At 40.0% G+C, this 14,542-nt stretch overlaps 1 protein-coding gene across 2 annotated transcripts in view; it reads right to left on the reverse strand.

The window, feature by feature from the left end:
* dscama (Down syndrome cell adhesion molecule a) overlaps window positions 1-14,542 on the reverse strand; it is an 85,283-nt gene that overhangs the window by 2,279 nt on the left and 68,462 nt on the right. For both annotated transcript variants that reach the window (XM_079598963.1, XM_079598962.1), the window contains 16 exons: window positions 14,267-14,507; window positions 13,514-13,660; window positions 11,237-11,392; window positions 10,945-11,078; window positions 9,382-9,535; window positions 8,226-8,343; window positions 7,784-7,944; window positions 7,578-7,676; window positions 6,162-6,350; window positions 5,586-5,876; window positions 4,697-4,873; window positions 4,479-4,509; window positions 3,577-3,692; window positions 3,309-3,476; window positions 3,028-3,225; window positions 1,543-1,845 (listed from right to left, as the gene is read on the reverse strand). In XM_079598963.1, the coding sequence (XP_079455089.1) occupies window positions 1,543-1,845; window positions 3,028-3,225; window positions 3,309-3,476; window positions 3,577-3,692; window positions 4,479-4,509; window positions 4,697-4,873; window positions 5,586-5,876; window positions 6,162-6,350; window positions 7,578-7,676; window positions 7,784-7,944; window positions 8,226-8,343; window positions 9,382-9,535; window positions 10,945-11,078; window positions 11,237-11,392; window positions 13,514-13,660; window positions 14,267-14,507 (2,683 nt within the window). The remainder of the gene's footprint in view (window positions 1-1,542; window positions 1,846-3,027; window positions 3,226-3,308; window positions 3,477-3,576; window positions 3,693-4,478; window positions 4,510-4,696; window positions 4,874-5,585; window positions 5,877-6,161; window positions 6,351-7,577; window positions 7,677-7,783; window positions 7,945-8,225; window positions 8,344-9,381; window positions 9,536-10,944; window positions 11,079-11,236; window positions 11,393-13,513; window positions 13,661-14,266; window positions 14,508-14,542) is intronic.

Genomic DNA, 14,542 nt, shown 5'->3' on the forward strand with positions numbered 1-14,542 from the left:
ATTCCAAAAATCATGCCAACGAATGTTGGTAGGTTTATATATTGCAGCCGCCACACTAGCCATTATTATTAATCGAATGATAAAAGCGTGTTATCCAAGCATTAAGGTTAAGGAAACACACTTTGAGCGGCACATAGCCTACTGTATGAGGTGTTTCTGAGCGTTTCGCCCTCATTTCTGCTTTGAGATCTTGGTTGTGGCATTTCTTTGAGGTTTAGAATTCAGTATTCCTGTGATTCTTTTGTCTTTTATGAATTTAATAAAGAACTCGTATATTCTGTCCAAACATACCGCGTCATTACGTCAGGTGACTGTAAATGCGCAAAAACAGTTTCCATTGCAGTTTTGCGAAATATTTATTTTTCGAATTGCCTGAAAAACCACCTCATGCGAGTGTAAAAACTTTTTTGCGATAAATCTTTTTTTTGTGTGAAAATTACGTGTTTCCATTAAGAGTATTTTCACTTTGCGCAATTTGAAGGGTAATGGAACTGCGGCTATTGTCATGTGACCTACAACTCCTCTCACATGGATTCAGGGGATAGTAAACTGCCCGTCGAATGCACAGTCCAGAATCATGGCAGAAGGAGCAGATGAAAACATCCTACTTTTCATCTACAGTTTTTCGAATAGGCCTATTACGCATTCGGACTTAATACTCTATGTTGTACTGTTTTTCGCATAGGCTACTGTATACTATGGAGGTAGGCATATTCAGATGCAGCGTTTATGTTTTTTAGCATCTTGCAGCATGAGCACTTCATTTACAAGACGTTCCCTGCTGAAAAATACACTTTAAACCTGGATTGCTGGTCTTAGCTGATGTTTAGCTTGTTCTAGCCTGTGTCTGACCAGCTAAAAAGTGCCCAAAACACCTCTAAACCCAGCCAGCAGACTGTCCTAACCAGACTGGGAGACTATCTTATGCTGGTTTAAGATTTTTTTTCAGCAGGTTAGGGTCAAATTACAAGAAGAATACTCTCTTTCCTTGAGAGATTCTACTCACAATAGACATTAAACAGAGTTTGATGCTAGCATTTCACTAATCTAAACACATAATACTCTAATAAGCATAAAGTAGAAACAAATATTGTATAAACAAATCCATTTTTACCAATATTATGATGCATTCTGGTATTGCCTCATCCAGAATGAATTCTGCCTCAGATTTTTGGATATGTCTTAAGCTGCGGTCACATTTACCATTGCTCAGTGAAATTTCATTAGGAATCAGAAGTTTAAAAAGTTCCCAACACAATTTTCGCTTCAAGTTTCAGCTTGTATTCAAGTTCATCACATGACTTTGCAGCGTTCACTGACAGAAAGATGCCTGTATTGAGAGTAATTTCTATGCGAGCTGTGCTTCATTAATTGCTACACTTACCAATGGACATAACAATGGACATTTTTGGCTTTTGGGAGAATATAATTACTTAAAATGCTGCTCCTATAAGTACTAGCTTATTTCCCCTAGATTATTAAGAACATCTCCAATTGGGAAGAATAGAGTTTCGAGTCATTACCTCGCACCAGTGGTCTCACCTGGTCTGTGGGCCTTGGGTACGGCCATGTTTATCACCCTGCAGACGTCCTGTGGTTTGGGAGGTGAGGCAGTGAACCTGCAGATGCCTGATTCTGACGGTGTACTGGATGTTAGACTGTCTGTGTAATCATTGGTGCCGGCGGTCATCTGCTCGGAAGATGTGTCCGAGATGAAACACTCTGTGATGGTGAACTTGGCGTGTCGTAGTTGTTCCTCCATCTTGGCATGTTCATAGGCTCTGGCCAGCTCCTCGTACGTAGAAGACGCGCTCTCAGTGGAGACCATGCTGCTGCGAGCCCGGTCTGAACACAACGGGTCACAACTCATCAACAACAATAGTTCTAACATGTCATACCAATGTGATCATTTAATAATGCTCATTTAAAATGCTTTTTATTATTATTCCATTCAGAAGAAATAAGGACAGGGATAGACTATCGTTCAAAACTTTAGGACTGGTAAGATTTGTTTTCAAGTTTTTAAAAGAAATCTTTTTTTATATTAATATATTTTAAAATGTAATTCAAAATGTAATTCATCATCATTACTCCAGTCATCAGTGTCACATGATCCTTAAGAAATCATTCTAATTTGCTGATTTGGAGCTCAAGAAACATTTTATATGTTTTAAAGTGTTTTAGGTATAGGAATATATTGCTATTTTCTTTGTATTTTTATATTCAGGCATACAAAAAATAATATCATTCTTCATTGTTCACACCATTTTTAAAACATAAACATTGAGAATGAGATATATCCTGAATATTGTAAAAATGCTGATAAGTTAATATAAAACTATAATGGTAACATTTTAGTTTAGGGTCCAATTCTCACTATTAACTATGCATATAAAATATTACTAGGATATTGGCTGTTTATTAGTACTTATAAAGCACATATTAATGCCTTATTCTGCATGACTATATTCTACATCCCTAATCTTACTCAATACCAAAATTTATCAACTACCATACTAACTATTAATAAGCAGTAATTAGGAGTTTATTGAGGCAAAATTCGTAATTAATAGTTAGTTAATAGTGAGAATTGGACACTGAGCTAAAGTGACCAGTATAATTTATATTACAAACATATATATAATACAAAAATATAATATAAAAACTAATTATTTAAAGTACCCAGCTGTAAAGATGAGTTGATATATTTAACACAGTCTCACCCCAAAACGTCACATACTGACGGGTCTTGACCATACGGCAACATACGACGAAAAGGGTACCCCTATAACGTCCATGTGTGACGATTCGGGTATGGGTGGGTTTAGGTATGCGTTAGGGTACCGCTAGGAGGCGCTGCTGGTGCGCTTATGTCTGCGTCTCATATTGACGTTAAAGGGTACCCTTTTCGTCGTATGTTGACGTATGGTCAAGACCCGTCAGTATGTGACGTTTTGGGGTGAGACCGGGTTGATATATTATATACATATAAAGATGTACATATATGTTCCAGTGTAGCAGACTGACCAGTGTCCTGTGATGGACTGACACTATAGCTGTCGCTTTCCTTGTCCACCGATCCGGCCACTCTGGGGGTTCCCAGCCTCCAGTCCGTGCTGAGAGTGTGGACGGAGACAGGCGGGTGAGGGCGATTCAGTGTCCACTGACTGGCGTAGCGATTACGGGCAGCGGGACCAGCTTTAGCTGTGCGGCGAGAGGTGGGATCTGAGGACGGGGTCCCAAACACTCAGTTAAACAGCGTAATAAAATATTAATTTATTATTTATGTGTTTAGAAGGGTCTCTTACTCGACAGACTGCTCTTACTCGTCCCAGGTCGGACATCCGAGACGTCCACCAGCGGGCCGGTGGCCTGCGACAGAGACTGATAGTGGACGGAGTGCGTGACAGTGGCCGACTTCTGTTTGGCAGTTTCTCCGAAATCGTTATCGGTCAACAGCACCGTTGATCTGTCGTCTAAGAGGGAAGGGAGAGACGGAACTATTAGAGGCTCCAAGTATCACTGTTTCTCGTATAAATGTTCAGGTTTGAATATGGTTCAGCGTACACGACTCACCCACTGTTTCCATGGTGTCTCTCTCTTCGATGAGCAGCTGCGCTCGGGGAATGTCGATGTGCATGCGGAGGGTCTGCTGTTGTTTGTTCATGGTGTCTGAAGGCCGTGTGTTCTTACTGGAGAAAAACACAAAACAAGCCTGTGAATAACCTCTCTGCTTTCACAAGGTCTGTATGACATTTGAGCCAAAGGAATAGTTCATCATTTGCTCACCCACCTATATGGTTTCTTTCTTCTCTGAGGAATGCAAAATATGATATTTTGAAGAATTTCCAAGCTGCAGTGTTCATAAAATATAAGAGTATGGCAACCAAGGGCTGTCAAATTTGACAAAGGACAATAACATCCTTAAAAAAATCCTTACAATCTTCTAAAGGAACAGCTTTTTGTGGTTTATTCATCACACAAATACATGTATACTTTTTTGTATTGTATGGTTTCAGAAGAATTTGAATATAATGAGATGTATGAACTACTTGAGGGTTTAATAAAATGCTGGTAGAGTTTGATTCATTTGTGCTTAATAATCTTTAGAATTGTCTTTTACAATGAATCTGTTCAAGTCTTCAGAATCACTTCAGAAGATTTGGAATATAAAAATATGTATGAAGTGCAATACATGGATGTGCTTGTTAATAAAATGAGGAAAGAGTTTGAATAATTTACACATAATATTCTTTCGAATTGTCCATTAAAGTGAATCTTTTCATCCTATTTTATGGCTTGAGAAGATCTGGAACATAGTGAGTCATATGAATTACTTTTATGATGTTTTTGGTAATTTTGGATCAATTCTAATTGTTATTGAATGGAAAAGTGCAGCTCTGAGATTCTTCAAAATAACTTACTTTCTGTTGCATAGAATTAAAAACATAATTTTTAAAAATCGTCGATGTGTTTACCTCATAAGCATTTCAGCCAAACTTTTTGCATCTGTGGAACAAACAATAAGCTTTAATAACGTACACTGGAAATGGAAGTGCTATTGAGTCATATAAAATAGGCTGGTATGAGTAAAATCTCAAATGGCAACATATGCTGTCTGTGTTTACGCCTACGAATCTACACCTTCTCTTTGAAAACACTGATCTGTAGCTAAGAGCTGTGAAAAGCATCTGACCCCTGAGCCGCTTCAGCCTCTGCTCCCTCCTCCTCCTCCTCAGCACCATCAGCAGGACGAAGAGCAGCACCATTCCCACCAAGATGCATGAGATCGTCACCATCATCTTCATCCCCTCGTTGTTTGTTTTCTTAATCGGGTCCTTCACCGCAGTCTTCACCAGCGGAGGAATGGTGCCTTTCGCAAACAGATTCAATACTTAGCTTTAAAGCCAAAACACATTTTTGATTATTTTAAAGATGACCTACTGTATTATGCCTTGGTTTTTTATGCGTGAATCTTAAAAAAACACATTATTTTTCACATATTTTATTTTGTTGCAGCACTTCACTTTACAGTCTGTGTTTAAAGCGATGGACTGCGTTTCCCGAAAGCATCGTAAGCTTAAGGAGGTCATAGAACAATTGTCATCAATGGTCTTTACGATCAACTTAGGCTTACAATGCTTTTGGGAAACGCAGCCCTGTTTAGTTCCTGTCTCTGTGAAGCCCATCCTTCCCGAAAAGCGTAGTGTGCTCTGATTGGTCAGCTGGATTAGTGTTGTGATTGGTCAACCAATTCGAGAGTGTTTCGGAAATGTCAATGTAGATCCGGGTTGGAAAAAACAGATAGTCTCTAAGACACAACACCCTAAAATGCAACTCAACCAGGCCTCATCCCCTTTTTTGTGTGTATGCCTTGGACATTTTGTGACGTGTTCTTTCCCGGATGAAAACTCCAAACTACAATCAATGCGTTTGAAGGAGTTCAGAAACAGCGCAGAGATATAGAGAATAACTGTAGACCTTTTTCATGCTCAAACAGCAACATTACACACTAAAGAAAATGGAAAAAAGCCCAATAGGTCATCTTTAAAGGTGCAAAGAGTGATTGATCAAACTTCACTTACTTCCATCGTAGTTCAGAGTAGCAAATTTGACGCGTTTCTCAGCCAGTCCGGCACTGTTGTACACCTTCATCTGCAGCTCGTACCATGTGGCTTCCTGCAGGTCCAGCAGGTTGTAGCTCTTCGTAAGAGACGTGCGCTTCGCTTTGGTCCACATGGGGCTGTCCAACGGACGGTATTCCAGAGTGAAGGAAGTGATTGGACAGCCACCATCATTCCAGCCAATCAGGTTGAGTTTGACGCACGTGCCGTTAATGCTAGTAAACAGCTCCTGCTCTTTGGAGTACTGTGGCTCTGTGAAGGGTAAAGAAGGGTGTTTGTGATCCTTATTTTGAACTATTTACATACAGTACGTTCTGGCAATGTAGTTATAAACAAACCTTCTTCCAGTAACGTTAATAGAATGTTAGTTCAAAGTTATCTGGTCTTTAACAATGTTCTTAAAATATTAGTGAATGTTACTACTCGTTCCAGAACATTCAAAAGTTACGTTCTCGTAATGTTTGCAAAATGATCGAATGGAATGTTCCCTTAACGTTTGTATAACCAAGAACAGAAAAGGCAAGGTGGAATGCACACCTTTTCCATGAGTCTTCGCTTCGATTATCTCACTGATTCGTCCCGGGCCGACAGCATTCTGGGCCGTTAGTGTGAACTTGTACCAGGTGCCACAGTTGAGGTTCTCCAGACGGTAGGAACGCTCACTAGGACTAATGGAAATACTTCCCCACTTCTCACTGTTATCCTCGGAGTATTGCAGAATATATCCTGCGTGAAGACAGACAAAAGTCAGACGCACAGAATTCATTCACAAAAACAAATCTTTATTTTGAACTTGTGAATTTTTCATGTGATAAAATCACATCCATTTGTTCAGTGCACTTAATATCCAGCACATCCACATCGGTTGCTATAGTAATGACTTCATCAGCACAATACTAAGAGAATATACTGGTTTTCTTCCAACAACAGAGTATCTTGCCAGTGTGACAAGGGAGGGTGGATGCATTGAATGTAGACATTACTGTATTTTACACATTCAAACATGTTGTGTTCGAAAGCACATACTTCATATTTCATATTTATCCACATATTTATCCACTGGAATGATATGTAAAATGGTTATATTTAAACTATTGATCAAAAGTTTGGGGTTAGGTAAGATTTCTTGTAGCCTACACATTTATTTTGCGGCTGACCTTATTGCACATGAATTTGTAGGAGTTTCCCTTTCAGTCGCATAATTTCTGGGAGGAGAGTATTTAAATGAATCATGCAAGATTTACTAAGGTTTGTGGCTAGTCAACTGTTATTTGCGCCATTATTTTACCGCCAAAAAAAAGCATGTTTTACACCAGACGCTAATTTGCGCTCCTCTGGTAGATGCACAAGAAACATTTTTATGCATTCTTGCTGAAGAAATTTATTAATTTTGTTTCAAAAACAAAAAAACTGAACTGACCCCAAAACTGTTTTTTTTATTTACCATGTAATGCCTATTTTTGGACAATCCAGTAATCTTTACAGTAATCTATCTTGATCTTTACAGATCAAATGTACATGTATTCTTATATCTTTTTTTTTTTTTTTGGAACTTAAATGGACACAAACCAAAGAATCAGATTATATAACAAATAAGTCTGGCAGATTCAGGTTGTGTAACAACAGTTAAAAACAGACTCAAAAAAAGTCAAACTAATATGATGAAACTGAAAGTTCAGACTCTAAATTATGATTGGATGAGCCACATTTAAACCTTAAAGCCTGAAAAGTGTGAACAACTGTAATTTAGGGGAAAATATCTGCTTTTAATTGTTTTTTAAACCACCCACAACTGTATTGATTGGAATTTTCTAAAATTATTTAAAAAAATGTTTTGCTGCTTAGTCTACATCATTACTTGAGAGACATAAACCATTCAGTTTTATTCTCAGTTTTCTGTTTAGTTCCGTTTTTCTCCAGCAGGAACAGCAGCTGAAGGTGGAAGCGGCTCACCTCTAATGGAGCTCCCGCCGTTGTCTCCTGGTGTCCAGGTCACGGTAATAGATGTGATGGTCGTCTTGGTCACAGTGAGACGAGGTTGGTCTGGGGGGACTGAAGATGATATTTATACAGTGAGAATCGCTGCGTAATAATAACTCAGAGGACATGAAGCTGACACATAGAGAAAGTGAGCATCCTGCCCGACTATCACGCCTCACCTTGAACCTGGAGGTTCAGAGTTATTTCGTCCGTTCCCCAGTTATTGCTGGCGACACACGTGTAATACCCAGAATCCTCTGCTTTCACAGTTTTAATGACGAAGCTGCCATTTCCATGGATACTGCGCCTTCCATCAATGACCGCAGGGGCCGGGCTCCCGCTGTCGAGAAACAGTGTGAATCGTCAATGAAGGGGGCAGAGTTTGACATTTCCCAGCATTCCCCAGTGACTGATTCTACTCATAGGTATTCAGATGCTTGTGTTTGCTCTTAACGAAAAGCTAGAGCTGCACTGCAGTATGTTCTTTATTATGATATTCAACTCAGTATATGCATTGTTAGCATTTGTCTTAATTGACATGCTCATACTAATGTAAATATTGTTTTTGAGAGTGTATGGTGTATACATTCTAGCCGGTGGCCCTGAAACAGGTTTGTTTACCTCTCTTTTAGCCATTTGACGGCAGGAGGTGGATCTCCGACCGCTCTGCAGGGTAAAACAACATCCCTCATCCAAGGTGTTGTAACAGTACCACTGAACGTCAGGATTTTGGCAGGAGCTGTTTAGATAAAAAACAACAACACCACCACAATTCATTATTTCATTGATCTATGAAAGCTTAATACTTGACGATTTTACTGCAGTGCAAAGCACAATCATTTCATATAACACCACATTTAAACTACAATTCAATCATGCGACTCTGAGGATCGGAGACTTCTTTGAAAAACATTAAAACTGACCCCAAACAGAATTGTACACTAAATATGTGTGAAGTTACTGCATTATACAAAATATAGCACTGAAAGAGGTTTGGTGGGTTGTCATGGATGAACTTGAGAGGAAAAAAAATCACATTGAGTTAAAAGTCATTGCAAAAATGGCTCAGAAAAGTGAAGTTAGTTTTGCTAAAAGCTCTTGCAGCATTTGTTTGCAGATGCCAATTAGTTTGATATTTTGTTGAAAGCAATGACCTTTTAAAATGTGTTTAAATGGCAGTTTACACAACACTGTTTTCAACTAAAAATGTAAAACTTTTTATGCTTTCAGGGCGTTCATCACGACAACAGCGTTTGGGGAACTGACAACGCAAACCTTTGAAAACAGGTTTAAAAAGTGCAAGTTTTTGAAAATGTTACCTTTATCGTCTCAGTGTAATATACAAACAAACAAATGTGAAATTATGGTGACATTATGCACATGCATATTACGTGTTAAGTCTATAGGCGCATAGTGTTTCTTTACAAAGTGACATCGCCAACTACCGGCCTGGCAGTAGAAGTCAGAGTTTTAGTCGTTTTCGTGGATCTGTGTAAACGGGGATTGTCTGTACGCAAAAAACTTTTCTGTTTTTTGTACATCAATGTTGTGTAAGTCTGGCCTTTGCGCCCAAATACTTTTTGCCGTATTTTGTATTCAGAAGATGCTAATGCCTTACATGTCATGCTCCTCATGTGAAGGCCCACAAGAGAATGCCGAGAACTCAAAATTTCAAGTAACTACTCCACATAACCAAAAAGCAGAGGTGCTGAGCATGAGGTTTGACTTAAAAGCGTCGCTCCTAAAACCTCCTGAAGATCGAAGGTAACGGACTCACCTTTAGCCAGAGGTTCCACGGTGATGACATCACTGCTGTTCCCCCGGCCGGCCGCGGTAACCGCCATCACCCAGATACTGTACTTCCTGTTGCGACTGAGATTGTGAACCCGGTGGAGGAATTCATCCGGTGACACTTCAAACTCGCTGACCACCTGAACAAGACACAAAATAAAGGATTGTTGGTTAGTTCGTGTGTCTTTCATTGGTTGGATTAACAGATTTACAGGTAGACACAGGTTTCTCATATTAGTCACAAAAAAAAAAAAAAAATTGCTGTATTCATTATAAATGATTTATCTGTGAACATCATTTTTTATTTATTTATTCATGTGCCCTCATCAAAAAATAACTTCCCCTCCCTTTTGCAGCAACATCTATTCTCTGATGACATATATACTAGCGTGAGGGCGGGGCAACCTGTCACTCACATGACATCACAGCAACAGCAAACCACAACCATCCAAATTTATGTAGTAGAAATATTTTTTTTAATTTGGAGCCTTCTAGACTGAGAAAAGCCAGAAATGTATTTGTGGCTCATGTGGATGAAGGACAACAACTCCCAGAATGCACTTGCTTCGCTGCCCAACGAGGTCACTCCCAAGCCACGCCTACCGGTAAGAGCGCAGTTGAACAACTAGGCTAGGCTAGTGAGTCTCCGTGACAAGTCTACCCGGGATTTCGAAATCGCCAAAAATGTCCGGGATTCGGCCTTTGCGTTCCACAGTCGCCATTCATTATGTTGACTGTGGCGAGCAGGACAAGGCTGAGGGCCGCGGGAGAACGACGCGAGGCCGGTGGCGTGATTACTGATGAGCGGCACCTGTGAGACGCACCGGTCTCCTATCTCTCACGGAGGAGCGGGAATTTTCTTAGCAATGTTAAAACGCACATTAACCGATTACTTGTTTAGCGTTCATGTAAACACTACATTCAGATTCACCAATCGGAATGAATTCAGTTAGATTGAAACAAAAGGTGTGCGTGTAAACAATGAATGGCGACTGCAGAAAGCAAAAGCCGAATCCTGGACATTTTGGACGATCTCGACGGCCGGACTTGTTCGGGAAAAAGAGGATGGTAACCCCGACTACTCGGCTTTCTCCACAGAACAAGAGCCTGTTAGCTTAGCTTCCAAATAAAAGATGGCTGACACTATTTATACATTCTGTGAGTGAGATCCCACCCTCTATGGGTGGGTTGAAAACATGCGGATCTAGCGCCTTCTACTGGCTGAAGTTTTTAGCCTCTGGCCAAAAAAGCCCCCGATGACGCAAAATGGCGTTTTTTGCGTCATCGGAGGATTTTTTACAGACAAAAAATACATAATTCTCTTGTCTCAGGGGGATATGAGGGAGGTAAGCACGGTAATTTGAAAATACTACAGGTTTTCTACTGATACAAAGCTTAATGCTAAATCCTGAAGTCTCCCTTTTAGCTTGATGCCACAGTATTGGCGCGGCGCTAAAATGTTTGCACTTTCCACTCACTGTTTAACAGTGTCTTAATAGCCAGCCTGATATCTTTCCTGTTAGCATGAGACCAGTTGGCTGAGTCTTACCGTGGGATACGAGCTGGAACAGAAGACTGTGTATTTCCTAATAATGCCATTCAGCTTCAGCGGAGGGAGCCAAGAAACGTACACCACAGAGCTGGAGGCCGCAGCTGCCTTCACCCCGCCGGGTGGACCTGGCACTGTGGAGAAAAGAGTCAGACAGTTAGGAGAGACCTTTGCTAAAGTTTATAGCTAACAGATTGGCAAACAAAAGGACAGAATTGGACAGCAATGGTATCCCAAAACACAAGCTATGACTTTAATTGGTCATAGAATGGATAATATCTGTCGGTCATACCGTCCTCTTTGGTGCGGATGTAGATCTGGTCGCTGCGCACTCCGTCTCCTGCTCTGGTGAAGGCCAGCACCTGGATACTGTAGTTGGTGTATTTTTCCAGACCCTCCAGCTCCAGCGGGACCTTCTGTGTAGTGACATTTCTGATTTCCCCCAGTTCTGTGGTGCCATAAACAATAAGGCCATTTTGAGACTTCTCAAGACCTGCTGTCAGTTGATGGTAGCTGATAGTGCTGAAATAACGCTAAAGTGATCACATTATTTACTGTAAATTCAAACACACACACACACACACACAAAATGCAGGCTTTGCAAACCATGGTGAAAAAGTCCACTTTAACATACTTTTAAAAACTTACTGTGGCCGTTGCATAAACTGCTAAGACTATACGAGTTAGTCAGCACGACTTAGTCATAGAATCTGGTCATAACTTTTTTAAGTCAGTTACATAAAAAGGCATGTTGGTCTAATTTGAATCCGAAAAGTAAGACTGATAACTGCGAGTTGGTCAGACTATAAAGACCGTCTTAAAGGGTTATTTCACCCAAAAAAAATGTATTCTGTCAATAAATCTCACCCTCATGTTGTTCCAAACCTATCAATTTCATTCATCTTCAGAACACAAATGGAGATATTTTTGATAAAATCTAAGAGCTTTCTGTCCCTCCATTGACGGCCACGCAGCTAACACTTTGACGCTCATAAAGTTCATAAAAAGATCGTAAAACAAATCTTTATGAATTGAACGGTTTAGTCAAAATTTTCGTCCAGACTCAATCGCTTTATATGATTAACTTTTATTCACAATTTGATCAGCGAACATAAACAGAAGCTCAAACGTGCTGCGTAACACTAGAATTAACCTCATTGGTTCTCTCACGTCAATCGAACATGTTTGAGCTTCAGTTTACCATTACTTATGTCTGCGTTGATAAATGTTTATCCGTGAATAAAAACCTAAACTCAATCTGTTCATCATAAAGTGATCAGTCTCTTCAGAAAATTTGGACTAACAATTCATATGGATTAGTTTTATGAACTCTTAATGAACTTTTTGAACCGTCAATGTGGTAGTTGCGTAGCTGTCAATGGAGGGACAGAAAGATCTCCGATTTCTTAGAAGGCTTACGGGTTTGGAACGACATGAGGGTGAGTAATTAATGACAGAATAAAATGTTTTGGGTGAAGTAACCATTTAATATAGTGGCTGTTTATGCAACTGGCCCCTGGTGTGAAAATTATGATATTGTGGCGAAATTGATGGTCATATAAAACACTACAACCCATACAGGTTTGGTTTATGAGGCAGTTCCTGCTGCGATCCGGGAAAGTTGCAGGTTTTACATTTTTAATGTCTACATTTTTTCCTGCTATCTATCATTCCTTTCACATCCTAACTGCCGCTGTTGGATGGAAAAGAGCCACTGTCTTTTGCCACTCGCCGCTGAATTTTGTCCTAGAATTGCCCGGGTTGAATTCTGCTGCTTCATAATAAGGCAATTTATAAGCAAATAGCTCCTGGAAAGAGCTGGATCGACATAATGTGTGCTGTGAGTTTGTTCTACTGAGCACAAGTTGATCGAGAGCCATAAAGCAGCCAATTAAACAGGTGTGCAGAATGTGTTGTGTTGCTCTGGTTTGTGTGGCGCAGCGCTGAGTGATCGATTAACTAACCTCACAGTCTAAATCACTCATGAGAGGCCACTTCATGTATGCATGCTGGCACAACACGTATGAAAAGAGAATATTGCTGAATTGCAAAATGGTTATATTGTGGTATGTATTTTTAGTATATAATAAGCTAATACGCCGATACTGGGACAGGTTTTGGCTTTTGGCTGAGTTCGTGGCTTCTAAATGAAGAATTTCAAGTTGAAAAGATATATTGTGCCACCTAGTGGCCAAATTCTGTTATTATATATATATATATACACACACACACACACATATATCTCTATAGTATTATTCCCGCTCATTTACAGGGTCCGCTTCAAATATTATTGCTATCTATCTATATAGAAATAGTAATACACTATAATAATATAATAATACTAATACAATAATGATAACATATTTTATTTATTATTACTACCATGGGTCTTTAGGTGTCCCACTATGGTCCTCTCTCTCTCTCTCTCTCTCTCTCTCTCTCTCTATATATATATATATATATATATATGTATATATATAGAGAGAGGACCATAGTGGGACCAAGACCCATGGTCCCAATCTCAGGAAAGTAATGCTATTTGAGGCACTTTCTGGGGTCCGAGCTTTACCTCCGTCTGGTAGATTGGCCCAGTAGATGATGCGGAAACCCTGTAGAACGCCATTAAGAGCTTCCCTGGATGGAGTCTGCCAGGACAGAGAGATGCTTTCAGGGGAGGCGGCGGTGGCCACAACCTTCTCTGGAGCTCTGCCGGGTACTGAGAAGAGACATCAAACATCATCTCAGAAACGGACAGAATTACTCACAGAATATGTATAGTAGGTGTGGATGAACTTAAATTGACTATTTAATTTGAATTGGGTTGAATTCGAGACAAGAATTGTAGGCATTGTAAACATTTCCAGTGGCCACTAGATGGCAGCAAATATTTTAAATGTGAGCGGCTGCATCCGAAATCACATTCTTCCCTACTATACAGTAGGTGAAAAACAGTATGTGACAAAAGAAGTATAACCGTATTCACAGTACTCATAAAAGATTAGGCAAAACATGCAGCAAATTCTGAAGTGTGAAGCGACTTCAGTAACTGACGCTGGTTGGTCACATGATAATGACAACGTGATGTACGGATTACATTCATACTACACACACTCATACTATAGAACATAATTTTTTAGCAGTCATTAAGTACCTACTCAAGAGAGTATGCGATTTCGGACACAGCACTTGATGCATATAATGGAATATCTGATGATACATTTTTAAAGATGAATTAAAGATAAAAACTGTTTACATTAATTCATTCATTTATACGTCATTTAAAAAGTCGTCTGTTCATCATGTGAATGATCCAATGGCTTACCGTCCTCCATTGTTGTTGCCCGGACCTCACTGGAAGCAGGTCCCGGACCGGCGCTGTTACTGGCCTGCACCACCACCTCATACTCGGTGAACTTCTTCAGGTTGTTGAGGCTCAGGGACTCGGTCTCTCCCGTGGCCTCCATACTGATGCAGACGAACTGGTGACTGCCGTTGATGGAGTGTTCTCGATGGCACACCTGATATCCCCGGATCACGCCATTCTGGAGATGTTTCAGTGGTGCCTGCAGATGATGAAATCATATTTGGAATAATGTCT

Source organism: Phoxinus phoxinus (genome assembly GCF_949152265.1).
Source record: "Phoxinus phoxinus genome assembly, chromosome: 23".
NCBI lineage: Eukaryota > Metazoa > Chordata > Actinopteri > Cypriniformes > Leuciscidae > Phoxinus > Phoxinus phoxinus.